Consider the following 27822-nt stretch of genomic DNA (forward strand, 5'->3'; position numbering starts at 1 on the left):
GATTTGAACACTTCAGAACATTTCAGAACAATCTACGAGATTAGGTACCTACATTTTATTATCATAAAGTGATAGGACCCTGAACTTACCTGAGCTTTTTCATGAAATCCAGCCTATAGGCCAGCCATTGTCATTGTCTTCCTTTACCTTGATGTGAATCTTCAGCAGTGCAGGGAGGTACTATAGGAAATGATGCTATGAAAAATATCCACACATACCAAAGTAATCTGGTCCAAGCTATGACTTTCACGAGCATTGGTGGAATATTAAAAAGTATAAAATTTTGTGAAAATTAAGCTCTTTTCACAGGGTCAGGACCTTATGTTTACCACAGAGCCTGTGGTCTCTTCTCCTGCCTCTTTAGGGTTTAGCTGCCTGTGCAGATGTCAGTGCTAACATGGTGCGGCCAAGACCAGCCTCATGCCTTGCTGATCCTGACCATGCCTTCCTGACTTGGCCTCCCAGCTTGACCTCAGACCTGCCTTGTCACTACGGATTTGTCTGGTGATCACAGAGCTGTTGGCCAGTGCTGGTTACCATCACTGGATCCGCTCTGTTTGTCTCACTGTAGTGCTGTGGGACTGTGTGGCTTCTCAGTGAGGATGTCGCCCAGCCTGCCTGGCTGTCACCGTTGGCTCCTGGCTCCTTGTCCCTTGTAGAGGAGCCAAAATTTGACTCATTTTGTCACTTAGTTTTAGTTTGCATTATTCTTTATTCAAAATAAATTAAAAACCCCAACAGAATTAGCTTTCCAACCTTTCTGGCTTGTGGAAGGTCTAGAAATGAACCACTGAGTTATTTTTTCCATGAAGTTACAGTGAAGCTTGGTTCTGCTTTCTTTTCCAGTGCTGCAGTGAAATTTCATGCTCTGTTGCAAAACACATAGGTCAGCACAGGAACAAATCTGTGGTGAAGTAACTTGTACTGCTGCTTGCATACTTTTTTCTTTATAATATGTAAGAAAGTATTACAGAAAAAAAACCCCACATCAAAACAAAATTCAGCAAATGGAACCAAAGAAAGGAAGGGAACATACTTTTTTAGAGACGAAGCAACAGCCAGAACACTAACATACACAGCTCATAGGATCAGAGGACAATTTGGGTTGGAACGGACTTCGGGAAGTCTCTAGTCCAACCTTGAGCTCAAAGGAAGGTCAGCTATGAGGCCAGACCAGGTTGCTCAGGGCTTTGTTCAGGTTGGTCCTGAAAACCTGTCAGGATGGAGCATGCAGAACATCTTTGTGCAACCTGCTCCACCGCTTGGCAGTCCTCACAGTTCAAAAGTTTTCCTTATATCAACTCTGACCCTTCTTGCTTCAAGTTATGCACATGGTTTATTGTCCTCCTGCTATGTGCTCTTGTGAAGAGATCGGTTCCATCTTCTCGATACTCTCCTTGCAGGTATTGCAAGGCTGCCATTAGGTCCACAAAATCTTCTGCAGGCTGAACAAGTCCACCCTCCTCAGCCTCTCAAGTTCCCCTTGCGGAATGTGAAATTAATCAGAAGTATAAATAGACACAAACCGGAATTCATGAAAACAATAGAAGTGGTTCTTTGTAATGGAGAAATTTATGATTTACAGGCAGAGGGATCTTCTCATAAGAATTTCCATCTTGCTTGTGACCACCGTATGCTTATCCTCCAAGTATAATGTCAGACCTAGAAGTGTGCTGAAAAAGTGCTTGTCAAAATCTTTATAATTTTTCCACTACACAGACTTGCTAGGGGAGGATTTTTTGAAGAAAAAAAAAATCTCCCTATGAAACTGGACAACCACCATAACCAAACATTCTTCCTGGCAACTGAACAAAAGTGAAAAGGTTGTGAGAAGAGAAAAAGCAGACTTTTCATGGTATTTTAACTCTTTCCACAGGCTTGAGTGCCTGCTGCTACCCAGAAATTACACAGCTATTGCAGGGACCTATACAAGTAACAGGTTCCTGAACTGACAGCTGCACTTTTATTTGTGCTAACTTCAACCTTTTAAAAATGTGGGTTCTTTAGCTGCCATTTTTAATGTTTGTTGGTACATTCATGTTCTTTGCTGATCTGTCAGTATTGCTTATTGGTTTGTGTTTGATTTTTCAGAACTGGCAGACTGAGAGCCCAGGAACCTCTAGCTGAAGTTCCAGGTACAGTTATGCAAACGGATATAAACCTTCTTGCTCTATTGACTCTGCAAACATAACCACACTCCAGATTTCAGTCATAATAAGCAAGGCTAAAGGCTGGTCCTTTATGTTTTGGAGATATGAAACCTCACCTTTCAATCCCCTTTCCTCCCTCAATATATCAGGAAAAATTTCATCCGAGATAAACCATTGGTGGCTAAAATTTGGTTCTTTATAGGAATTTGAAGTAATAAATCCTCAACTATCTGAAAGTTGGTATTGATATTGTAATGAAACTGCATGACATATGGTTATACATTAGAACGTATATTTTCCAAAGAAAACAAAACCTGAAAAGCTTAAAAGCAGGTAACTACCTGTCCACATGAGGTAAATGATTTTAAGAAATGGCTCGTCTCAAGGGTCTGCTGAAGGAAAACTCAAGTCATTACTGAAACACAGGAACCACTAGAGCAGCATAAATCACAGCACGACATTAGAGAGAACATTTACCATCCTACCCCTGTATGCTCCTTTGTCAATCATTTGAATTATTTCTCTGTGTGTGTGTGCTTTATTGACTTCAATCACAGTACTGATAAAAAAAAAAATAAATAAATAAAATCTCTTTTGGGGCTCCTTCCCAGCTAAGCTTAGATTTCTACTAAAACTTGAAAACAAATTACTAGGTTAAGAGGACTTCAGCCTCCTCCAGCTGAGTATGTGTATGCCCAGCATGCGGGCTAGCTAGCAAGCTGTGACAGGAAGCAGTTTTGTGAAGGATCCTCAGTAATTTCATCAGTGTGTCATGGTCATCTTTCTTGACTGTGCGTTTGTTTGTCAACATGGATTTACGTACCATGTCTGATTTAGAGATACGTGTTGATGCTGCATTGATTTCATTGAGTCTGTAACAAGTTCTTATTAGCTCCAGCTATTGGTTTCACTTAGATTAGTATCAGTGACTTTCGGAGTATTTCCTAGATACAAACTGGGGAAGACTTTTTCTTTCTTTGCTATTTACATTATGCAATTTTGCTCTAAATGTGCTTGTTCAGGCATTTTTGACAGTCTCCATTTCACAGAAAGTTCTGGAGGTGATCAGTTCACTGCTCTTCATAGCAGAACTGCACAGAGCATGGTCTTTCACTTGGTCTCCCTCACGCTTTTGTAGGCACAAGCAACACCTGAGCAAATTCAGTATGTCTGTTCGTGCAGTTTCACTCACAAAGCAGTAAAGAATGGGATCAGCAATGCAATTCAAACTTGTTAAGGCCTGTGTGATTCTGTAAACCTTATACATCAACTGCAAAATCTGTGGGTCGGTGGTATAAGGTTCCTTGATGCTGCGAATAAACAATATAACATGATAAGGAGTAAAGCAAACAACAAAAGTAACTGTGATATTCAGAATAAGTTTCCTTACTTTTTTCTTTTCTTCATCTATTGTGGCTTGATTACACCTCACTACTTGGTAGATTTTATGGTAGCAAAACACAATGATTACCAAAGGGACCAGGTACCCTGAGCATATCCGGAATAAATTTATCTGTGCCTGCCACCATTCCAGGGGGTATTTATCATAGCATAATGTATGATTAGTAAAATTGCAAGGATCATTGAACACTTCTTTGTATACCAATACGACTGAATTGAAGGTGCTTTCCAGAAGCCAAACAATTATGCTGACAATCAATGAAAATCTTCTTGTGCGCAAGTGCTGAAGCTTCAAGGGGTGAACTAATGCCAGATACCTGTCAACAGAGATGCAAGCAAGGAACGCAGTACCGGTGTAGAAATTCATATACATAAGGAAGGCAGAAATCTGGCAAAGCAAGGCAGAGAGTCTCCAGTTATCTCCATTCCAGGCATAATCAATCCACATAGGCAAAATTAGAGAGTACAAAAGGTCAGCCAGGGATAGGCTGAAGATGTAGACTGCTAACTCATTCTTCTTCCTCACCTGAATGCAAGATGCATAGAGGCTTATGCAGTTGATGGGAATACTGATGATCATCACAATGCTGTACACAAGTGGAAACAAATACTTATCCAGGGTGTGATCATCATGGCACTCAGCAGTGTTGTTCATTGTCCACTCTGAGTAGTATCTTTGGGCTAATTCCAGCCTGGATGCAATAAAACCCCCTCTGTAGTCTGATGGGTGGTCATCTGTTTGTTAGTTCTTCAGGACCTGGTTGGTAAGATTCCAGCCTTCTGCTATCAAAAAAGGAAAAATGTAAAATGTCAGATATAACAACTTTTTTTTTCTTTTTTCTTTTTTTTTTTTAATGGGCTTCTTGGTGGGTGTCTTTTTTAGAATAAAGAAACTGTGTTTGTATGCGGCTTTTAAACACTTCTAGAGTTCGGAGTAGATAGGAAGGCAAACCCAAGTATCTAAGGAGGTCAAGGTAAGTTAGATACAAGCTTCTACAGCAGAAGCAGAATGAGTAAAGACACTTCCAGAGGGGTAGGCTTCTGCAATTCCAGGTCTCTCCTGTGTGAGAGTCGAAGGAGATCAGAAAGTGCAGCAGAAATAGATTATTATTCTGGTGAGCAGAACAGGGTTTTGGCCATACAAATATGGCAGATTTCTTATGCCAAATAGCATCCTCCTCTATAAGTCAGTGCAGGGACTAGGACAGAATGACAGGGATTCAGGTTTCACTAGATGTTGGGATCTGCTCAGAAGAGAATGTGTGGCTTGTATGCAAATCCCTCTCCTATCTTGTCACATCCTCATGCTTCCCTGTTCCCCTCCCCTCCTTTGTATGTGATCCCCCAAGAACCTGCCATCAACCATGCTATTCCAGAAAAGCTTACTCCATGTCCCAGAAACCCTCAAATGAAACCTGTCGGGCTTTTGGGTTCCTGCATGCACAGGAGAATCTGTTGGTGTGTCACTTAGGCTCATGTGAGGCGGAGACTTTCTGAGTACAATTTTTCATTTACACTTCTTTCCTGTAAAAATTGCAGTTGCCACATATGAGTTTATCAAACCATCAGCAATTAAGGTTGTCTTAGGCACTGCCAGGGCTGTGGTGTCAACAGTTTCAACATGCAAATATCAGTAAAATGGCAGCCCTGACTAAAGCAGTGGAACTAGAGGAATTGCATGCGTGAGCCTTAGAAGGTCAGCTTTGCTAAGCTTTAAGAAAGAAAGGGCGTACAACCATAACTATGAGACAGCTGGTACCCACTGATTATGTTACAGCTCTGACACTCGGTAATTCTGTTCTCCAAAGATCTAACTGTTAAGTTAAGGAAATTCGAGAATGGGGAATATTTGTTGTAATTCAGTTCTACTGCCAAAAATACTGCTTCGGAGACTGCCTGTGATAACTCACCTGTGGTTTGAACCTAGACTGCCAGCAGAGTAGGTGAAGAGGTGGTAGAACAAGCAGGTTGCAAGATAGCACTGTCTACAACTGTTCTCACATAGGAAACAGCACAAACTGAAGACAACTTGGGTGCAGAGATCTTCCCATGTGGTAGGCAAATTCATTCTGCCTATTATTGGCTTGATGCATGTGTGTGTGTGTGTGTGTGTGTGTGTGTATGTGTGTGTGTAGGTCCGTGTGTTTATCAGAGAAACACAAGTAGGTCTATTGCCTCTGTTGAGAGGTTATTATATGGATCTCCTTTCAATTAAAAAAAAAACACTTTAATGTGCATTCAGAAAAAAAAGGAGCAATGACAAAACTAGTCAGAAAGCACATACTTAATGTTACTAGCCATTGCTTTATTTGATCAAGTTGCCTAACTTTTCACAGTTAGAGCCAAATACATTCACAGGCTTGAAAGACAAGGAAAATTCTGGAGAAAGACTTGCCAATCTGGTCCATTGAGCAGCTTTACTTACAGGATAACTAGTTAAAACCACAGATGTCTGCTTTTTAGTGTGGTTTAGTAAAACCACACAGTAAATAGGGCATTGTAAGCTTAACAGTATAGATAAGTATCATGAATCAAAAATCTAGCTCTACAGATTGGATCTCAGGGTTTTGCTGACCCACTTCTCACCAAAAGCAGAGCAAACATATGCAGACTGACCAGATGAGTAAAAGACAGAATACCTACCTCTTCTTCTAATCACATTTTAGCATCTCTTTTCCTATGACAGGTCTCTTCGTGTCTAACAAGGAAACATGCCCTTTAAGAAGCATGTGTGTAATGTAGCAAATGTACGAAGCAGTGTTTACTAGTCGTGTGACTGAGAAACTGGAATTCCTTCTCCCTCCCCCACAACCTCTTTCTCCATTGTTAGTTGAGTTGTTACATTACAGACTCATCATCCTTACAAGATCTCAACTTGTCTCCATGTTACTCACAATAGCTTCTCTCAAAGTTAGCTTTATCAGCTCTTTCATATCTGTTCACAGACCAGCATGCCAATTTCTTGATACCACCCACTTTTTTCCTTCAGCTTTCTCTTTTTACCTCATTGTTTCTAGAAGTTGTGTCTGTTGATCTCACTGATCATAAGACGAAACACTTGTCCTTATATTGCACTTGTCTGAATAAATTCCTTTTTTTGGGGGGGGGGGGGGCAAGACCTTGCTTTGGTCTGTTGCCATCTGCCTTAAGGAACCAACATCTTAAGATATAATTGGCTAATGGCAGGCTGCGATGCTGAAGATGGGATTCAGAGTTGAGACCACATGAAATTTGCCACCTTGGCAATTTTTTATTGTCCATTTTTCACAGGTCACTGTAGCCTGTGGCTCTAATTTTATTTTTAACCAGTGTCATCAATAGTGTCTATGAGTAAAGCCCTGGAGGCTGTCTGAAATTCCCCAGGTAATGTCCCAGCTTTGATGACACATGGATGCTACTTATACGAGGACATGCTTTCAATGAGAATAATAACAAGAAGTGTGTCATACTGGCATGTATCGATGACCTATACTGAAGTGTGTCAAAGAGCCAGCAAATGAATTATACCACAGCGCATGCAGTGGTTTCTTGCACAGAAATATAAAAGTAGAGAGCACTGTCCTGCCCTGATTACAACACATTTCATTACAGTTCCTAAGGGTCTATCTCAGGGAAAGTGGTCTGTATCATACCTCTTTGCTTAGGTTTCCTGTGGTAATTACGACTTCATAATGCAAAATGATTTGTCTTACCTGAATGCATCATGTGAAGCATTACCAGGTTTTCTCTCAGCTACTGAGCGTACCTGCTGGTTTTGCCCAGAAGGATGTTATTGGCTTACAGCTATCCTAAACCACAATGTTTGATAATTTTTCCCACTGATTTTTAAATGGATTTATTTTTTATTGATTTATATTTTTTTTTCCAATTGATTTTTTCTAAAAAACTATTGAGGAATTTCTGTTTATTGATATGTAATATGATGGTTTGACTTTCATGTACCAAACTCACTGTGACTAATTCTGTAGACTTGTTACTTATTTTATAGACTTGTTTTAGTACCAGATGTGTTTCAAATGAAACAAAACACCAACAAACCCAATCAAACAAAAACCTGCTCAACAGTAATTTTTTCTTTTAGTCACATTATACAATGATTATCATTGTCCTTGTCTGTCATTTTGCCACAGAACACCTGCTGTACAAGAGCTCTGAGAAAAGTCGGTCAGACGTAAAATTTAGAGAAATGGACTAGCAAATGCTATGCTTTGAGTAGTGCATGCAAACAAGCCTGTAAAGGAACCTTGCGAAAGTTTCTGGAGGGAAGTAGTCATTACATATAGTTTTTGTCTTGATGCTTTCCTACAGTATCTTTTTCAGATTCAAAGAGAGCTTCCGCAGTCTTTCCATTTATGACATTTTGAAAGTAACAATGTAAGTATAAAGTTATACTTTCATAAACACAAATACAAAATGATATTCCATATTCTTATCCCTAAACAACTTTCTAAGGGAAGAACAGAAGAGTCTTTTTTGATTTTTCAGATAATTCTGAATATAGAATCCTATTGTAGTTTGGGGAATGGGGACAGACAGAAGACTGTAAGGATTTTGTGTTATTAACAGAAAAGATTAGTCACTAAAAAAAATAAAAATCTTTCATTAGCTAATAAAAACCAGTTTAATTTTGGAAACACCTGCAACATTTCACCCTTTATTTCAAATTCAAGTTCATAAAAGGGCAAATTGCTGTAAGCAGTACTCATTATAATGTGCTAAGTTTTTGCAGGTACTTCTCTTTTTAGGTAAGCTTCAGGCGAAGAAAACAATGTTGTGTGAACTAGTGCAGTAGCTGCTGTACTGCTGCTATCGTGTATCAGCCATGAGATGGAAGGACATGTGGTTTTCTTCATTTCTTTTTTCTCTCAAAGCAATCTCAACAAAGTAGATTAGATACTGCTTTGTGCCCTCAAAAAAGTTATAGTGCCAAGTTGACTTCCTCAAGTACAAGGACCTTCCACAGCTGGATCTTTTTTCCTCATGAGCAGATCTCAGAACTCAGTTCTGAAAAACTTCACAGTTTGGGAGAGCTGAAATATGCCTTTCAGTAACATGGACGATTTGCTTAAAATGAACAGCATTTTTCCTCGTGCAACACTAACTTTGACTCACAGGTCTCCATAAGATTCTGTAGAGACTTCAACAGGTCTAAAAGTGCTCTCAGTCTTTTTAGCTTTGGGATACACTTTATGGACTGTTTTATAGAGCATAAAAAATTCTGTTAAAATGAGCAATTGGGAAAAAAAAAAAAAAGCTATGTTTTTGAGGACGTAGGCCATGCAGGCAAGTAATATTTTGCTATATACTTATGTGCATCATGTTTTCATATATGCATACAGAAAGATGCTGTACAAAATATTTTCATGACACTTGGTATTCTAAGAAGCTACTTTTTTTAGCACAGCTTGTATTTCTGCAAAGTTTTAAGCATTGTGTATATTCATATAAATAGTGCTGAGTATCTTGTTAGTGCCATAAAATATGAAAGAATAATAATACAAGGGCTACTGGATCCTGAAAACTCACCCCCAAATACTGTCCTTCTCCATCCTTCCCCCTTTTCTAAGCAACAAGTATTCTGATCATGGCAATACCTTTACAACAATAAATCAAGCTGGCATGTATTTCCTAATTCAGTCGTTTGATGTCATTTGCTGTTTGTCTCATGTTTTGCTTGTGCTGGGAGTGAAATACTCTTTCTCCCAAAGCAATCTTTTCAGTCCCTTTTGTGTTCCTTCTTTTTGTTGCAGGATGTCAGCATCACACTAAAGGAAAGCCAGGTTGAAATCTGTACCAGAAAATAACTTCTGTATCTGACTTCTTGGATTTTGAAGACTTACCTTGGCAGACATGAGTCACCACGGAGCAAAATCACTGTGATGCCAACGGCAGCGTAATCCGTGTCTGCTTCTGAGAAGAACAACTGCTTCATCAGATAAAGCAACAGGAAGCTGCTCTTGAATACACCAATGAGGCAACAGCTCACATGTCTCATTTTTTTTTCTCCTTTTTTTTTTTTCATTTTTAAATATCTTGTTAATTTTAACTTATCCACTGGAAAAAAAGGCAACATAGTTCTGTATAAGCATTCACAAAGGATGGTTGCAACCTTGGTAAATCTAGGAATACTTTCAGTAAGTTTATTGAAGTTTTATTGAAAATATTGCCTAATTACATAAGTAGAGTATATTACAAACCTCTTACCTAGGACACAATACATTCTGTAGAGAAACCACTCCACAGAAATACAACATTGTGGAGCGTATATGTATTTATTTGTGTTTACTTGTATATATTCAAAACATAGGGCCTTTTTTTTTGACTGAAGGGCTTGTCACTTGCCTTTCCCAACAAGTTTATCACAGAACCACTGAAGAATCCACCAAAGAAAAGCCCACAAAAATACATCACAAGGACTTTAGGAGTTTGTGCAAAAAGAATTATTTTCAGAATTTATATTACCTTTTTTGTTTGTTTGCCTACTGAGGGGAGGAAGCTTGTCAAAAATTTTAGTCAACAGAGGAAAACAGAATTTATTCACTGCAATAGGCTGCATATTTATATATTTTTATATAAACTCAATCTGAGGTTGGATGCGGCTTGCACAGGAGTGATTCTTCTAACAGATAATTCTGTTCAATTAAACAGCTGGGAAGTTTTTACATAAGCACACTTTCTCTTTTTATTCTGTGATAATAATTTATTGTATGCTTTTTTAAATTCTGTTTGGAACAATTCAATTAAAAACTGGGTATAATTTCACTTTAAAAAGTGAAATTACATCTATTGGGTAATACAAAAACTGGCCTGTTTGATGATTCACATGCTAAGGAGAAATGAAACAGATGAGGAAACTTAAAAGCTCTAAAATAGGGCACCCTGACTTTCTTGAGAACAATACCAGGCAGCTCTATAATATTTACCACTGGATGCAGAGATTTGGTTCCTCTTTTCCAACCAGAGCATGACTTTCTCATCTACAGTTTTGCTACTGACGCGCTTCTCATATGAAGCCTGAATTATGAGAACATTCTATACTTGTGGTCATTCCTGAAGTGATATCATACCCCCCTCCAGTTTGGTGAAAGGGAGATTTCCCAGCCACTTGGTTAGATTAATTTCTAAAATAAATTTAAGTCAAACCTCTGTTTTCACTGAGAGAAAAGTCATTATACAAGGACCTCTTTTACCACTTTTCACCAGCCTTTTCCTAACATAGTACCTACCAAGAACAGTGACTGGTGAGCTGGTTCTGCTGTTCTGTTGAGAGTTCCTTTTACTTCACTGAAGAAAAAGCATTTCTTATCATTATTAGAAATAGAGAAACAGTTGATACATTTCTACAGTTCTTCACTGTAGCAACTGATAGTGGCATGCAAAGATCAAAGGAAGCAAGAGAGGAGATGATGCATTTTATGCAATCTGGAAGTAAAGCTATGTACAAAAAGCAACTCTTCACTCTGTCCATATGGAACAACTTAATTTCTGATGCAAGCGGCACACTTTTCCAGGTTTTTTTTTTTTTTTGAGATTTGGACATACACAGTATCTCGAATCAGTCATCTTGGAACAAATGGTGTTCTTCGGGTTGGCTGAGGTAAATGTATTATCAAGAAAGAACAACTGAAATAGAAAGATATTAATTGGAAATATTAAGTGGAAAATTATCTTCTCTACAAAAGAAGCAATGTGTAAGTAAGTCCTCAATAATTTTATTGGCTGTATTTGGGCTTACAAAAGGTCCAGAACATATTATCATTGGGTCACGGACAAAGGTAAAACAGGTAAAAAACAAGGTAAAAAGCGAGGTCCGGATTTCTAATGCAGAACAGAAGTCCTCACAGTCCCACCAAAATATTCACTTCTTTCCACCAAAACAGATTCTAAGAATGTTTTTCTACACTAAATGAAAAGGAGAGACACTCAGCACATCACAGGATACAAATATGAGTTTTGAAAGCTGACACTTTAAGGCTCCTGTGAGTGAATAAAAGCCTGAATTCCACAGCCGAAGCCTCCTACCTGGAATAAATTGATGCATTAAATTATGAAATTATCAAAATTAACCAATAATTCCTGATGGTTTTGCAAACCTTCCAGGTGTGTAAAGCTGTACAGTGCGCTGGAATGAGTGTGAATTAGGACCATGAGCATAATTCTACCTCTGTCACTGACTCACTACACTGACTGTAGCCTTAAGGAAGTCACTCTGTCCTTCTTGCATGCAATAATGACATCGTATACCTCATTTGGGTGTGAGCAGGTTCATTAGTTTGCTATTGATATTGCTGTAAAGTGTAAAATGTTTTGTGAGTGTTCAGTATTGTTATTAAAAATGAAACAAACAGGAAACGTCAGTCAGCTAATGTCATCACTAAGCCATTAGATCCCTCAATGACATGGACAATAGAGGCAGTGGCTCGAATAACAGCATTCTTGATGGACAGAAATGTGCAAAACCTGGGCTTTTCCATGGCTCTAACATGCTGCACACATGATGTCAGCTACTGCATCTCCTCACTCCTCCTTTAAGCACATGGAGCATCGCGTCTGTAGAACACTGAGGCCAGCAGACAGTTCTCCTTTAAGGCGGATTTTTATAGGATAATCAAGCCGATCACCAATCTCCTTTTTACTCTTCCCCTGAGTCAAATGCTTTCATGAGCTGGAGTCTAAGCGAACACCCTGGTTATTCTCACGGAAGCTTTTAACGCGTGGCACTGCACCATCTCAGCTGGACGCACTTTTATGCAGCTGGCCTGCAGTGTGCCTCGTGAAGGCTGTAAAACAGAAACCCACTTCCAGGACCCCTCTCTGCGGACAGAGCTGCGGATCCAACTGGGACTCCCCGGGAAGCCCGCAGGCTGCCAACACCCCGCTCCCCGGCTGTGCCTCTCCGCGCCTGGCCCTGTGCCCCGGGGCCACTCCCTGCCTGTTCCTGTGCAAGCAGTCAAAGGTCTTCCTCACAACGCACTGAAGTTTTCTCCTTCAAAGGGCCAAGTTTTGCCTACTTTACACGGGATTAGTGGCAGCCTGAGAGTGTGCCAAAACCAGTAAACTGGTTGCTGGCACGGACTTGGAAATGAAGTTCACTGGGAATCACCATTCCTCTCCCAGGAAAACTGACGTGCCTTGCCAGAAGCCCTCCAGAAAAAGGCCACTTTGCTGTTACTCCCACAACATCGCTGCTCACGCCACACTAAACCCAATATCACTGCGTACCCGCAGACAAACCCTGCCTAGCCGTGACGCCTACCACCCGCCTCTCAGCCAGCCAGCTTTCCCGCTCCCAAGATGGCTCCACAACAGCTTCTGTCGCCATTCAGTGCCCAATTCCAGCATGGCGGTAAGCTTCCCACCGGCCCGAATTTGCCTTGCCCTTTCTCAAAATGGCACCCGCTAACTTCAACGAGGCGGTGTGCGTGTGCCGCACGGGCTGACGGCCGTCCCCTCCCCGCGCCTTTCCCTTTGCCAAAATGGCGGGGAAGGGCTCTCACGCCCCGCCCCTCAGGTGATTGCCAGGTTGTCCTGTCACGTGACACGCGGAGCCGGGCAGTGGCGAGTTGCTGCGGGACTCGCGCGGCGCGCTTGGGACGCTGTTGGCGGCGCGGACGGGATGGAGCAGTGCGCGGCTCTGCTGTGGGGCTGGCTCCTGCTTGGCTGCAGTTGGGGCCCGGGCCCCCCCGGGGTCGGTGCTGCTGCGCTGTCGACGGCCACCTATGTGCTGAACGATGCCGGCGGGCTGGGGAGGCAGTTCGACGGGATCGGAGCTGTCAGCGGTGGCGGGGTGAGCGGCGCCGGCGGGCCGGGCGCGGGGACTTCTGCGGCGCTGCTGCCTGCGGTGCTGCTGTGCGGCCGGTACCTTCCTTGAGGCAGCGGTTGCCACGGACACTTGGGCGGGGGATTCCGTCAGTGCGAACGTTTGGTGGCTTCGGTGCAGCCCCTCGAGGTGTCTGTGAGGGAGCCGTGCGGGCTGGTGGGGAGCTCTGAGGAAGCCGTGAGGAACTGGGGGGTTGGGGGGTGAAAGGGGAGGTGACGGAGGTGGGAAGACGTGAGTTGAGCTCTGAGGGGGAGCCCTGCCCTGAAGGTCCCGAGGGGAGCCGTGCGGGCAGTGATAGTGGCTGCGGGGACAGCTGGCTGGAGCCGGGCCCTGCTTTGTGCCTGTCCTGCGGTCAGCTGTACAGTTGCGCTTTCTCACCAGGCTGCTTGGGGTGCCGAGGGCCAGCCACTTCCTCAGTGCTGTTGGAGGAGAGCTAACCAGGGTGAGGTTTTTTTCTGTAGAAGGTCTTCCTCACTACTTCTCTGTGTGAGCTGTAAAGTGTTGAATGAGACAACAGCCAGTCATATGCTTTCCCGTGGTCCATCCAGCAGAGCTGAGAGCTCCTGCAGGTTCTTACCCGCTGTTGGACATGCTGAATTGCTTTCCTTCCCCTCCTGCCTGCATGCCCAGTGAACTCCCATTGCCTTTGGTGTAAAGTGAGCCAAAGTAGGGAGATATGAGTAGAACAGAAGAAAGGTGCTGGGAGGGGGCTGCATTTTGCTTGTATTAAGCCTGTTCTCTGGGCTCTCTTTGCAGTAAATTGCAGGTAAGTGGAGTACAAGGCAATTGCAATCTATGAAACCAGAAATGCGCTATTGAAGGGTTAGAAAAGAATTTTTGTAGGGGCTTAGCTGAATTCCAGGTGCTAGAATTACTTTAATATGTTTATCAGCCATGTGAAAGTCCTAGACTGACAGACTGGGATGTACTTATATGTTTGAAAGTTAAGTTTTTATATTTTTGGTTTTTTTTTTTTCCATTTTAGGCCACATCTAGACTCCTGGTGAACTACCAAGAACCTTATCGCTCCCAGATTTTGGATTATCTATTCAAGGTAAAGTTGGTTTCGCTGATACAATAATGTCTACTTTAATCCAGAATTTCTTATTGTGTAACGTAACTCCTATAGCATATTCAGTACTACTTGAAATTAGGCAAAATCCCATCTTGTAAAGCATCTCCTTTAATATTGATTTTTTTTTTTAATCAGAACCTTAAATTTTAGCTGCTATTTTTGACAACCAGCATGTTGTTCAGGAGCCTATTTGTTATTATTATGAAAATTCCTTTTATGTTTTTACAATATGTTTTAAAAAACATGTTTTCAACATATTTTGATTATCTATGTGGGCTTAAGGAGGATGAAATAATTTTTGTGGCTAAAATGAAGGGTTTAGCTGTTCATAGCAATTGTAGGATGTGTAATCTTTGAAACAGTTTTGTTTATTTTTTTGAGTACAGCTTCACATAATGTGAAAACAGCTGTGCAGACTGCAACATTTCAATAGCATATCTATTCCAAACTAGTCTCCAGTATAAGTGCTGCTATTCTAGAAGCTGTGTGAATGTTACTGGTTTGTAAGAGCTGTAGTTAGCAGTGTAACCTGTGGAGTTACCTGACTTAATATATGGTAAAATTATTGCACTGGACAGTAATAACTTGTTTTGCTTTTGGCACTGTAAATTACGCTGCTGGAAGAGGATGCCATGTCACTTTCAAGTAGTGTAATTCAGATGGCTGGAGGGGAATAGTTTACTGTGTAGTTTAAATAATTGGTTTTAAAAGGGCAGGATTAAGCATAATGTGTGACTGGGGATCAAACCTATGTGCTACTAATATGAGTTTTCTGAAGGAATCAATATACATATGGTAAAATAAAAATCTAGCTGAGATCATGATTTTCAGAGAATTTTTGACATGTTCTTTCACCAAAACCTCTTAAGCTGTCATGAAATACCTGGGAGGAATACACCTTGCCTCGTTCTCCCTTGTCTTTTAATGTCACTCAACTTTGTGATGGGGATAGGAGACCAAATGTGTTAGAAGTTTAAAATCAGAAATGTCGGGAAGAGAAATAGTAAATTGGTAATATTTGCTTCTTATTTACAAACAAATAAAGAAACCCAAAACCTGTAAGCCAAGCAAACTATTGTCTATGCAGCATATTTTTTAAATCAAACTGCATTCTCGCATCTTAACTTTTTTTTTTTAGGTGCCAAAATTATACTTGGGCAATTCCATTGAGGAGGCCAGCTCATTTGTGGTTATTAAAATAATGATTAGTTGTAATTCTGACTTGAGCAGCTCTTAAGCCACTAATAGCTAGAAGAACATACTACAAGTAGGATCACCTGTATTGAGCTTGAATTTTGTACTCTGCTTCACCAGTCAGATGCCAGGGAAAGAGGATAGTGCACTAGGTTAGGTGGCCATTTGTTTCTCATTGTGATGGGTTTTTCTCTTTCTTGCCCTTCTGCCTGTAGTTAGCAGGTTATTTCTGTGTATGTATGCTATGTCGTATAAGCCGTGCAATCCTTTACATCAGAGAATAAAGTATTTACAGAAATGTTAACGTCAATATTTTCATTTTTTTAAAGAAAACAGACCTGACTTTAATAACATTAAAAATACTGTTTTGTTCCTCATATAGCCCATGTTCTATTTAAAGAGTGCTTCTGTATTTTTCTTGAGCATAATCTATTTAAAATCTGCAGAGTTGGGGAAATGCGTTAATGATGCCTGAGTCAGTGACTAAAGATAAGTGTACTATTTCTCTTGCTCAATTTCCTTTTGAAGCAAAATTTTGTATTATCTCTCATTGCATCTATAATGGGTGGGGTTTTTTTTAAAAACGTATTGAATTTTTAGCATCCTCAAAATTGTACATTTATTGCATTTTTCTTATTAACAGCAGGATTCTGTTTGTTTTTCTGTCTCTTTTTTTTTTTCTTTTTTTTTTTAGCCAGATTTTGGTGCTTCTTTACATATCCTCAAAGTAGAGATCGGAGGTGATGGACAATCAACAGGTATGGATTTAGCATGAGCAGGGTTTAACTTCTGGCTGCAGTGATGCACTAAGTGACATGTCCTGCACATGTTACTGAAGCTGAAGCATGGACATGCATTCTGTAGTGGTACTGAAGTTGCAGAAAAACTTAAACAATGTCTGCTAACTTGTAGAAGGGAAATTTACACTGATGTTTCTGGAGACAGTTCTTGCTATCACATGGTTTCAAGGTTGCATTCTAGACCAACCAAGTTCTTTTTTTTCCCCGCTAAGATTAAGGAAGCTCTAGTAATTTTCTGAATTGCAGGGCATTTCTCAAACACCAGTTTTGTAATACAAACTGTAAAACTTGTGTAGGACTAGGTGGTTTATGACTTAAAAGCATGAAAATGCGAAGACAGCTTGTCAGAAGCAATTATTTTTCTTTCATTTAATGAGCTGCTACATTTCACTGGGGTGGCATTTTCTGACAGTAAAAACACTATTGTTTGGTTGGGTTTTTTCGCCTGGCCACAATTGCAAATGAAAATGTCTTGGTGTAATTTGCCTAGCCTACTATGTTTGCATATAGGAGAAACTGTTTAGTAACTGCTTGTGATCAGATGCTTAGAAGCAGTAACTTAGACTACAGTTTATTTTTTTTCTCCCCGCCTCCCCTGCCCACCTGAAGTAAATCTAGACTTAAAGCAGACTCAGTTAATAAACAGAAGGCATAGCATCTGTCTCTGTAGCATTTTATTTGTATTTTTTTTAATGTTTGTGTCATTAGATAATCTTTTTCATTCTTTGGCTTACTTTCCTTAAGAAAAATTAACATGGTGAAAAGTATTATATTGGGTTGAGATCTCTGTATTTGGACAATAAATTGCTGGTTAGAGGAGAATGGACTTGCCTTCATGCATGCACAGATGTTCTCTTCAAACACTCTTGCTGTTGGCTAAGGAGAATGTTACATACTTCTATGATGACTTTCTAGATTTTAGGAGATCAATAAGACTCATATGTCTTAATGCACTAGACTGCAGCTCTGATTCTGACCTCAGAGGTGTGATCAGGAGTCTAAGTTTGGAATCTAATTGCTGTTCTATGTCTCTGACAAATAGAACTTCCAAATGGTCAAGTGTCAGGTTAAAAAAAGTCAATCCTCTTTTCTGTAATGAAATGTGCTGTTCTGTGTGGAGGGGGAAGAAGCCTCATTAGAAGAAATCAGGAACAATTAGGCATATGGTGCATGGAATTGCAACTGTAATTTATGCTAAACAAGTTATTGACTTCTGTGTGTAACGACTTCCCATGCAACAGTGATTTTTATTATTTAGTTTGTTGGGTTTTCTTTTTTTTTTTTACCTTTCTGGTTTGTTTCCAAACCCTTTGCCTGAGGGAATTCAGTGCATTCCAGAAGCTCTTCCTGTAGTCACAGAACACCATGGAAATTATAAACTAGATCTTTACCATAAAAATAGAAAAATCTCTTTCCTGTGAGTGAAAAACTTCACGAAAGTTCCTTTCTTTTCTCTCCCTGTGCTTGCCTTGCACAGAAGCAGCAAGTTACAACCTTATTTTGTTTGCCTTTTGGTTTAGATATAACCTGCTTCTACATCTGTTTGTTTTTTTCATTCCTGATCTCAATGCTGTAACTTTCCTAGTGGTTGTTGGGACCAAGATAATCATGAATGATTTAGTATTATCATAGCTAGGGATAGAAAGTGCCCAATAATTAATCACATTCTGATGTTGAAAGCAGTCCCTTAAGAATAAAAAAAAAAAATATTGTATTTTTTCTAAGTTAATATGCTAAGAATGAAGGGTGGCAAGTCTTGTGTGTTCCCTCCCACTATTCCTTTTGCTTTGAAATACATACCAAAGAATATGTGAACCATGTTGGAGATATGTGCTTGCATACCATGGCAGTGAGCAGTACAGAAAGCTTTATAATGTGTAACAGCTTATGACACAGAAGATAATTGTGAGCTACCTGTCTCTTTCCTTCCTAGATGGTACTGAACCCTCCCATATGCACTATGAAAATGATGAGAACTACTTCCGGGGCTATGAATGGTGGCTAATGAAAGAAGCTAAAAAGAGGAACCCCAAAATTAAACTTATTGGTAAATTGCTTCAAGTTTTAGGATTTTAATGCCTTTTTTCCGCTAAATAAATTATGTATCTGACCCTTAATTAGGATATTAATTTTAATGGGCAGATGTTTTGATGTTGTAGTAGACAAAGGAGAATCTCTGGTATTTAGCAAACTTGCCTTGATGCTTCACTTGAACTTACTGTGTTTTACTTTGTTAGAGTAGGACAATGTTCTTATGCTGCGCTACTGTAACAAGTAGCATACGATAAGAAATGACTTATCATTTGCTTGTATCAAGTAACATTAATGCTTAGACTATCACAGGAATGAACATAAATGATTTATCATGAGAGCTGAATTTCTAAATAATAGAGTAAAAAAGAAATAGGAGGGATAAAGTAAACTTACAGGAAGTATAAATCTGTAATTCCTATACACGCTAAATTACATGTTCTCAATACAAACCCATCACCCCATCCCCACTACAGTGGTTCTTGTCCTCTGATATGTACGTAGTTGAGTTGTAAGAGGACTTTCCTGTCTCCCTGTTTTGATTGTGGGTTGTGTATGTGCTGTGACGGTACAAACGTGGAACCCTAGATTTTAACTGAAATGCTTTACAAAATGTACTTCACATAAAACAAGGTAAGAAATCTATCAATTAAAAAGTATCTAATCCCGCCTGTTTCAGGGATCCAGGCTTTGCAAAATCCTGCATGACTTGGTGCAGGATTTGTTAGTCAGGTTTTGTTAGACAGGCACTATGACAAGCAGAAGGCTTACCATCTAGGACTAATTGCAATTATTAATAACCTCTCTTCCCTCAGATTAAGCTCTCATAAAAGAAAGAGAGTTTCCCTTTGAATTAGCCTATGGTGTGTTATACCAAGTCAGCTGAAAGCAGGATCTGGTTAGATTAATTTGATGTTCCTATTTACTAGAAGATCCAGTAAACAGCTGAGACTTGGCGGTGCTTTTTCATGATCCTAATCTTTCTTCCTCTATTATGATCAGATCATAACTTCTTCTGAAATTCAGAGTAACAATTTTTGGTGTTCAGTATTGATCCCTTTGTCTATAACTTTGTAAATTTTTATCCTAAAGTTGGACTTTTAAGTATTTTGTTCTCTAGTAATGAAGGTTTTCTAGGTAAAAAAAAAAAAAGGCAGGTATAAATGTTTGATTACAATTTATATTAGGGCATACTCTCCACTTAAGTTATTTTTCATTGTCTTTGCTGGAGCTATGTGAATTTGAAGTGTATATCTGCTCTTTCATTTTAGGTAGAGCAAATTACAGCTTGCTATTGAAGCTTACTGTAGACCAATGACTTATTAATTTGTTTTTCTTCTCTTTCCAGGATTACCTTGGACATTTCCGGCATGGATAGGGAAGGGTGAAAACTGGCCCTATGACTATCCAGATGTCACTGCTTACTATATTGTTTCTTGGATATTAGGAGCTAAACACTATCATGATTTGGACATTGATTATGTTGGGGTTAGTAAAGCAAAATCTTCATTCCTAAGATCTTGGTCTTGTCTCTATTGATTACTGGAGGAGGGGGATGGGGACAGAAGTTGGTTTGTAATTGCAGTTTTGGCTTTTTCTGTTGCAGAGCGAAAGGCAGAAGTTACGTTAGTTTACAGTCTTTCTTCAATAATGGCCATTAAAGCAGAGCCGGTGTAACATGGCTAGTCACCTGCCTTCCCAATTCTAGAACAGTTATCAGAAAACTTGAGAATTCTGAAATCTGTTTGAGTCTTGGGCTTGTATTTTTCTGACTTGTTTATTCTGCTTGGGTTTCAGTGGTTACTAGCTAACAAAAAGCATTAGTTCAGACAGAGATTGTGAAAGCTAACATCACTTCTTGGCATAAAATATGCTTACTGTTTTGCCGCAGGGCAATCCTTTTTCAACTTCTTCCATTTTTACCTGCATTATTTATAGTAGATAAAGGTGCATGTGTTACGGTACTTTAACTACTGTATTGTGTTACAGTGCAATATATGGAAGTGGTGAACAAATGTCTGAGAAAAATCTCATAATTTGGAAATGAGAGAGAATCAGACAATGGAAAAACACTTTTCAATGTCATTATTTGACTGAGATTCAACTTTTTATTTTTTCTTCTAATTAAGAAAATATGTGGCTGGGATTCTTCTAAAATCAGTCCTATATTTACTGAAACACTATTTTACATTTTTAAGTGTTTTGATATGAGGCAGTTGTGCAGAAAAGCTGAAAATCACTTCAGCAGTCCAGAGCAAAGCTTCTGAAACTGTGATTAACATCCCTCAAAGGGAGTCTGACCTTTCAACTGTAATGTGGGAAGGTATATCTGATGTATATCTCCTCTGGAATGCATCTCCCTCGGTGTTGATGATTTATTTCAGCTGAGTCAGTCTTGCACTTTGGCTAACACAGTGGCACTGCAGCAATTCAGCTGGGGGGGGACAGGGAGAGTGCTGTTATTTGTTCTCCTTGCTGTGCGCTTAGAGTAGAAGGGAAGTTCTGTATTTTACGTATTTGAGGAGTGTCTGGTTTCAGTGTTGTTACTTCATGGTGATTGGCCTTCTGAATTCTATACTTCAAAGAAAAGAGAATTTCTGCTTCTACGGGCAATGTGGTGACATTGCATATTGTCTGATTTCTTTGCGGGTGTAATCTGCAATACAAGAAAGCAGTGAGGTCTGTGGAGGCTCAGAAACTGTCTAGCAATTTTAATGCTGTTCTGGTTCTACATTGTTAGTCTTTACTGCTCTTTTGCTTTATAGTATGTGTTATGTATCATTATTTGCTTTATGATGAAATAAGCCTTTCAGTAAGTAACTTTATGATCATCTCATTGCTGAAGTCATGTATTAGCACTAATGCATTGAAAGATCTAGAAATATCAAAATCAAATGGACATATCCCACTTGTAAAAAACTGCTTGTACATGGTTGGGTAATCTACACCTACGGGGGGATACTTTCCCCTTTGCAGATGAATGTGAGTTACAGTGTTCATGTTGTGGTTAGAAAAGAGAAAGAAAGGTTTCTGACTATGCATTTTATTGCTCAGGGTATTTGGTAGAAAGGAAGACCAGCAATTCTCCTTTTGAATTTTGAGCTGTGTTTAGCTTAAACAGTCTTTCTATAAAAGCCGGAAAATCCATAGCAATGGAAATTAGATCATTTTGTGTCTGTTTACTTAAACTGCTCTGGATCTCTCTTGCGTTCAAGTATGGATATAGTCTTGTGTAAATTAGAACTATGTCATTGAATAACCCCCTGAGGCTGTAGGAGGTTGCTCAGTGCATAACTTATTCTAGCTCTCCTGTGTCAGTGTATGGCAGCAGGGCCCTTTCATAGGACCACACCTTGAAGCCACAGTGTATTTTTCAATGATTTCTAAAACTTTGAGAACCATTGGTAAGAATGTTGTATGTAACTCTGCTGCCACTGTTGAGCTCAAGTAGCTCTGAAGTTCTTTTCATCAAGAAGGCAATCAGTAGACCTCAGAGGCAGATAAACAGCCATTTTGAGCTTTTATACAAAATTTTCCCCTGAAGAGCTGATAATAAAACCAACCAGAGTGCTTTCCTCCAGCAAATGGAAACCACGGAGTTCATTAATAGATTGTGTAATCTTACATGTGCATAAATCTTTCATTAATCATGACATATCCTGATTTTTTTCTAAATGTCTTTTTACTTTTCCATTTTAGATATGGAATGAAAGGGCATTTAATAGCAAATATATTAAGGTATGTATTTTTGCTTATTTCTCTAAAGTGAAATGTTTGTTATCGTGTGTAAACAAATAGCTTTTCTTTCCTTTTCCCTTTTACTTAGAAAGGGACCTTAACACTACAACTACTTCATTTACTGAACTCTGTTTCCTGTAGTTGCAGGAGTGAAATGCTAACAGGATCAGACCTCTAGATTTTATGTTTTGTGTGTGTGTCTGAAATTGTAATTTGGAACTTGAAGTGTGTCAATGTATGCTAAATGTTTAGGACCTCTACATTTTAATGGAAGCTGCAGTTGATGCTACTGAAATAATAAAAATTCATCATCTTTATACTGGCTTGGATATAGTTATAAGTCCAAGATCTAGAATTATTCAAAATTCTGTAGCAAAGTACCAGTCAATATAATGCCGTTAAATTACTGCTATAAAACTCCAGGTTCTTATTTTATGGAAAACATAATAAAGGCTCTGTGTTTTCAGCTGTGCAAAATTAAGTACGTCCTGTTCTCAAAGAGTTGGAAGAACACAGTATTTCATGTAAACAACCTTGACATATCTCTTAATGCTGCTGCCCCCCCCCCCCCCCAGTTCTTTGAAAACTCACTTGTTTATTATGTTATGTTGAAGTGGAATCTTAAGTACTAGCTTCTGCTTTTTTCATTTCCTTGTTGCTGCTTTGAAGCTAAGAAGTAATAGCTTTACTTCTTAAAAGCAAATAAGAGTTAAATTGAATGTGCAGAAAACCTGTTAATTTTCTTTTTTTCCAGAACTTGGAAGGGATTGAATGCAATCTACTTAAAATTAGTCAATTAGTGGCTATTAGAAAAGTTTCAGTTCTTACAGTTTGTGTACACTGGCTGAGGTTACTTACGTCATTTGTCCTTGGCAACTTCTTTAGTTATTTTGTTTAAAGATTAGTTTTAGGAGAACGATACAGGCAATGGTGTACAACAGTTAAACTTGACATTGCAATAAGAGCAAAAAAGTATCTTTAAGTATCTTTCATGAGGCTGGCATATATAAAATTCCACCTACTCTTGAAAATGAGAATGATCTATAAAATTTTTATTTTTAAAATTATATTTCCTAGAATGTAGAATTAGATTATTACTCTTACAGCTTTCCTATGATTTGTGCAGTGCTTTGGCTGAAGGAGGACCGGAAGCACTGGCAAAAAGCTCTGTGCTGGTTGTATACCTTGTGCAAAGAAAGAGGAATACCTTATATCCAGTTTTACGGGTTTCTTGTTAATAAATATGTTAATCACCTATGTTTTTTAAACTGGTTTTCTGGGTCCACTGCCACTACAGTAACTTAGTTTCCAAGTCTTACCACATTTTAGACCAAATTCTATTACATATACTTCACTCCACCACTGATTTCATTAAAGGTATATTCTAGGTTCTCACTTTTGTAGGCTTAGGCCATTAATTCCTTTTGGATAGAAATGTTTGGCACTAGAGTTTTCTAGTGACTAACAAAATTCCTTCTAGGGAAAAGAAAAATACACTGAATTGTGACACAGCATATATCTTGGCCTCTATATCAAGTTGTCTTGTTTCCTTGGGCATGTCAAGTAACAAAACTCTGATGGATGTGTAGATGCTTCAGATTTTGCAAGCAACGCTACCTTAATCCCTGTCTAAACTTGTTCGGTGAGTGTGCTTAGAATTCTCCTAAAATATCCAATCCCAGTGTGTTTTCAGCACAAACCATAGCCTACCTTTTTTTTAAAGCTAGGAAACGTGTTCATAGGGTGCTCTCTTTATGACAGAATCCCCTCAGGAAATAGAAATTTTTTGTAATATTTAGCCTCAGAAAATGTGGATTCCAGGCTTTTCTTTTTCAAAAAGAAAAGTGTTTGACTAATTAGGTATAGACTAGGGGAGGAATCACTAAGGATACCTGCAGTCTTCTAAAGGATAATCTTAATCATAGGTAAGTTAATGCTAGTAGGGAGGAAGGGGGAAATAGTGTGTGTGTACCTCAGGTAGAAATCTCTAGTTTTTCAGTAGGTATGTTACAGAAACAAACAGAACAGAACTGAAAATACTTATTTGCAGGCTGGAATAAAACAGTGCAAGTAAGATGGAACATAAATAGCGAGATTTTCCTTTTTTTCTTCACTGACTAGATGTTATGTTGCTTGGAATTCCTATGAGACTGAACCCTTTGTAAAAAGAATCATCAGAGAGAGAGAAGGCAGATCTTACAAATAAAATACTCATTCCCCTATATCACTGATTTGCTCTTTTTTAAAAACTGGTTTTCTGACTTCCAGCATTTCTTGTAAGAAATAGAAATATTCTATTTTACTCAGCCTTGTGTCACCTGGAGCTTTCGCATCTGTTTGTCTTGGCTTCCTAATGTGGGGAGAATGAATGTGGAGAACAAACTTTCCAGTGTAGGTGTGGCTTTCTACTTGTTAGTTTTTTAAATGATGTTGAACTGAGACTAAGCTTTTGGCTTCTAGAGCTACATATAAAGTTTAAAATTTTATCTTAAAATCACCCAAATATTTGCTGAATAGTGGTAGCCTTCCCTCCACTGCATATTAATTGATATAAACCTTTTAAAGTAACACCTGTTTTACCATTCATTCTGTTATAATCTGCAGTGTTGCATGACATCTTTTCTCTAATCAGCATGATAGTTCTATTTGCAGTCTGCCATTTTTAAAGAGGTCTACTTATCGTAATGTGCTATTGCACACCAGGCATTTTCTTTAATGTCTGAAAAATACACGACATAGATAAGCGCTTAGTTATCTTACTGAACTTTTACTTGTAATAAGTTATTTTAGAAGTGCCTTCATCCACTAAGGCACTAGTTATGTTTCTTATTAAGTAGATATTGCTATAAATTCTTATTCAAGAAGATCCTATTCTTTCAATTTTATTTTTAAACACTGTTATCTTTAACCCTAAAATTTAAGGAGTATTTGTATAAAGACGTGAATACTGAGTGTGGGGGAACCCTTCTGCATATGTTGTTAAGGGGTGCATTTCGAGTGCCTACAGTTCTGTGTCCTTGGTACTTAGCTTTCAACATGGAAGTTCTGCAGTCCTTCTAGGTGTTTTGTTCTCCTGAACTATCTCTATGGTTAGGCAGTTTTTCTGAATGTCTAGCTAGCTAGAAAGCTTTAAATTGCAAGGACCATACTGTAAGTATTTCTACCAGTATGAATTCTTCTTCTGGTAAACTTTATAATTTAAAGGCTTCAAGGAGCTGAGCAGAACTTCATTGCTACTTTTCTTCTTAATAAGTTTATGTCCTTTAGATCTAGGCTTTCTTTGTCACCAGTACTTGGACTTTGCTTTGTGTTCTTATTTGATTACATGTCAAAACAGATATGCTCCCTATTCTCCTTCACATTGCTGGAGGGCTCTTACAGGGAATTATTTAAGGTTTCATGCCTACTCATCTTGAAATGGATGGAGAAAGCTTTCTTATGGATACATACAGCATATAGGACATCATTCCTTTATATCCGAGATTGAAAAAAGGATTTTAGATTGTGGACTGATGCCCTTTTTCAGATGCAACTGTATGTAGAAGCTGCCGAACATACTTTTTTAAACTTTATTTTTTTATTGAGTGTTTTTATTGAGGTAAAACATGCTTGTATAATACTAGCTTTCTATAAGCCTGGTTCATTCTTACCTGTTAGGGCTGGGTATATTTTGTCTAAGAAGTTCCACAGTCAGATGTGAGAGGTTTATCATCTTTGGCAGTGAAACAGTAAGGAGAATCTGGGAAGACAGAATAGGAATTCTCTTCTGTTGTCATGTTTGAATTCAAAGTTGACTGCTTTCAGTTTTGTTGTAAATATGCAATTCCAGTTTTACACATTACATTCCTGAAAATTAGTGAGACGTATGAGAGTCAAATAGTGGCTAAAACTGAATATCAGACACGACATCAAGGATTTCTTTTTTTTTTTTTTTTTCTTCAGTAAAATAGCCTTTGAAAAGAATGTTTAGGTGCTCTTCACTTGAAAAGGACGAATGTTTGGCAAAGATTTCTGTTCTGTAGAGAACAGCATAGTTACAAGGTCTTTTCTATTTGAAAACATCAATCCCTGTTTTCTTAATATATTACTTCTGCTTCTGATCATCGTGGAGGTATGTCCACTTCCACATTCCAGCCAGTCATCATTTTTAGACGAACTTAACGTGACTGACTTTATAATAAATACATTACTCGTATGTCATGAATTACATGCATGCAATGGCCAGAGCCAGTATGTTGTGATTGTCTAAGTGAAGTACATGTGTGCACATTGGGTGTCAAAAGTAATCCAAGTGATGAGAAGCCCGCTTTTGTTTAGCGGCTATCTGAATGTCATAGATTACCCTTCAGTGTTAAAAATACATACCATTAACTTTGTCTTAGTTATCATTATGGCTCTCCTTTGAGGAGTAAGAACTTTCCTTACCCATCTTGGTCTGAAGACAAATGCTTCCACCAACTCCTCCTACAGTTCTTAAATTGTTCTCAGTCTTAAATTTTCATGCTGCCTGCTTGATGAAGGCTGTACTTTAAGTGGTGTTATCTGTTACTAAGGTACTTCGACAATCTTTGGACAGACTGGGTCTAAGGAACATTGGCATCATCGCTGCGGATGGAGATTGGAATGTTTCAAAGGAGATGATAGTTGATCCCTATCTTAATGATGCTGTTGAGGTAGTCGGGTAAGTGTGGGAGAAGGGAGGAATTTTAAATATTGCTTATTACTTCATATCAGTAAGTAAGTTTTCATCTCCCTTTTGAGAAGTCATGTATTCTTATTTCATATTTCCTAGTTGTTCCCAGTTTGTCATCATCATGTACAGTGGTGACAGAGTACTCTTTCCTGTCTTCATCTCTTCTTTCGGTTTGGTACCTGTGTAGGGTAACCTTACTGCTCTTCCATCATTTCTTTCAAGTGTTCAGTTAGGAGCTATGTCTTAGTCTTATCTTAGCACTAGCAAATGACAGGAGACTCCTAGCTCTTCTGGATGTGCATCTTTAAAATCAGAAAAATCTTAGGACTGGACTCTTGGTCTGCAACCAGTTTTAATTTCAGGTGAACTGGAACTTATAACCCTGGGATTTGATGCTTGCAGCGTTCCCTGTCATGTCCTACAGCTAGGAGTTTGTTATCTCATAACAAATGACATTAAAAGCGCACATACAGACAGTGAAGTAGAAGTAAAAACAAGCATCCAAAGTTTGTTTTTAAAGTAATACAACCTATCTCAATTTTAGCAGCCAGGAATGCCCACTGTTGCTGTTCTAGCAAATGGCAGCTTCATTGTTTGCCTGCACTCTGGCTCCATGATACACTTTCTTACTATGTTGCTTCTGTCAACTGGCTTGATACTTATTTTGCTGCTCTTGCTTTCTTGGTAATCTCTGATTTCTCAAAACTATAAATAGGTTTTTAAAAATTATAGCACATTCACAGTGGAAATTACCTGTATGTGTGTAAATTGTTCACTTGTGTTACATTTGTTAACTTGCTTACCTCTGCTAACCTTACTGTGATAAGAACATGCGTGTGGTCACCAGTGTACCATTTATCCTCGTCTATATGTAAGGGCGTGTTATATGCTTCTAATTGTTTAAACTAAAGCATGGTTCA

The 27822-nt window shown here is 38.9% G+C and overlaps 2 protein-coding genes across 7 annotated transcripts in view; one reads left to right on the forward strand and one right to left on the reverse strand.

The window, feature by feature from the left end:
- Positions 1-2409: 2409 nt before the first annotated feature.
- On the reverse strand, positions 2410-9557 carry GPR65 (G protein-coupled receptor 65). Of its 3 annotated transcripts, none has more exons than XM_030482785.1 (3): positions 9392-9557; positions 7244-7339; positions 2410-4331 (listed from the first exon to the last, which is right to left on the reverse strand). In XM_030482785.1, the coding sequence occupies exon 3, from the start codon at positions 4204-4206 to the stop codon at positions 3169-3171; it is 1038 nt and encodes a 345-aa protein (XP_030338645.1). In that variant the 5' UTR covers positions 4207-4331; positions 7244-7339; positions 9392-9557; the 3' UTR covers positions 2410-3168. The 3 variants fall into 3 exon arrangements, with proteins under 3 accessions (XP_030338645.1, XP_030338646.1, XP_030338647.1); XM_030482786.1 differs by lacking the exon at positions 9392-9557 and adding an exon at positions 8664-8997; XM_030482787.1 differs by lacking the exon at positions 7244-7339 and having other exon boundaries at positions 2410-4334.
- Positions 9558-13017: 3460 nt separating this feature from the next.
- GALC (galactosylceramidase) overlaps positions 13018-27822 on the forward strand; it is a 34673-nt gene continuing 19868 nt past the window's right edge. The window contains exons 1-7 of one of the 4 annotated variants that reach the window (XM_030482782.1): positions 13021-13338; positions 14357-14425; positions 16335-16398; positions 18374-18487; positions 19820-19959; positions 22171-22209; positions 26763-26890. In XM_030482782.1, the coding sequence (XP_030338642.1) occupies positions 13168-13338; positions 14357-14425; positions 16335-16398; positions 18374-18487; positions 19820-19959; positions 22171-22209; positions 26763-26890 (725 nt within the window). In that variant the 5' untranslated portion in view covers positions 13021-13167. Of the gene's footprint in view, positions 13339-14356; positions 14426-16334; positions 16399-18373; positions 18488-19819; positions 19960-22170; positions 22210-26762; positions 26891-27822 lie in introns of all 4 variants that reach the window. The other 3 variants (XM_030482784.1, XM_030482781.1, XM_030482783.1) reach the window with 3 other exon arrangements.

The sequence above is a fragment of the Strigops habroptila genome, chromosome 4 (genome assembly GCF_004027225.2).
Source record: "Strigops habroptila isolate Jane chromosome 4, bStrHab1.2.pri, whole genome shotgun sequence".
Taxonomy (NCBI): Eukaryota; Metazoa; Chordata; class Aves; order Psittaciformes; family Psittacidae; genus Strigops; species Strigops habroptila.

Excerpts from the sequence above, each read along its gene's own strand:
- GPR65 (XM_030482787.1), bottom strand. The coding sequence starts at position 4,206 with ATGAACAACACTGCTGAGTGCCATGATGATCACACCCTGGATAAGTAT.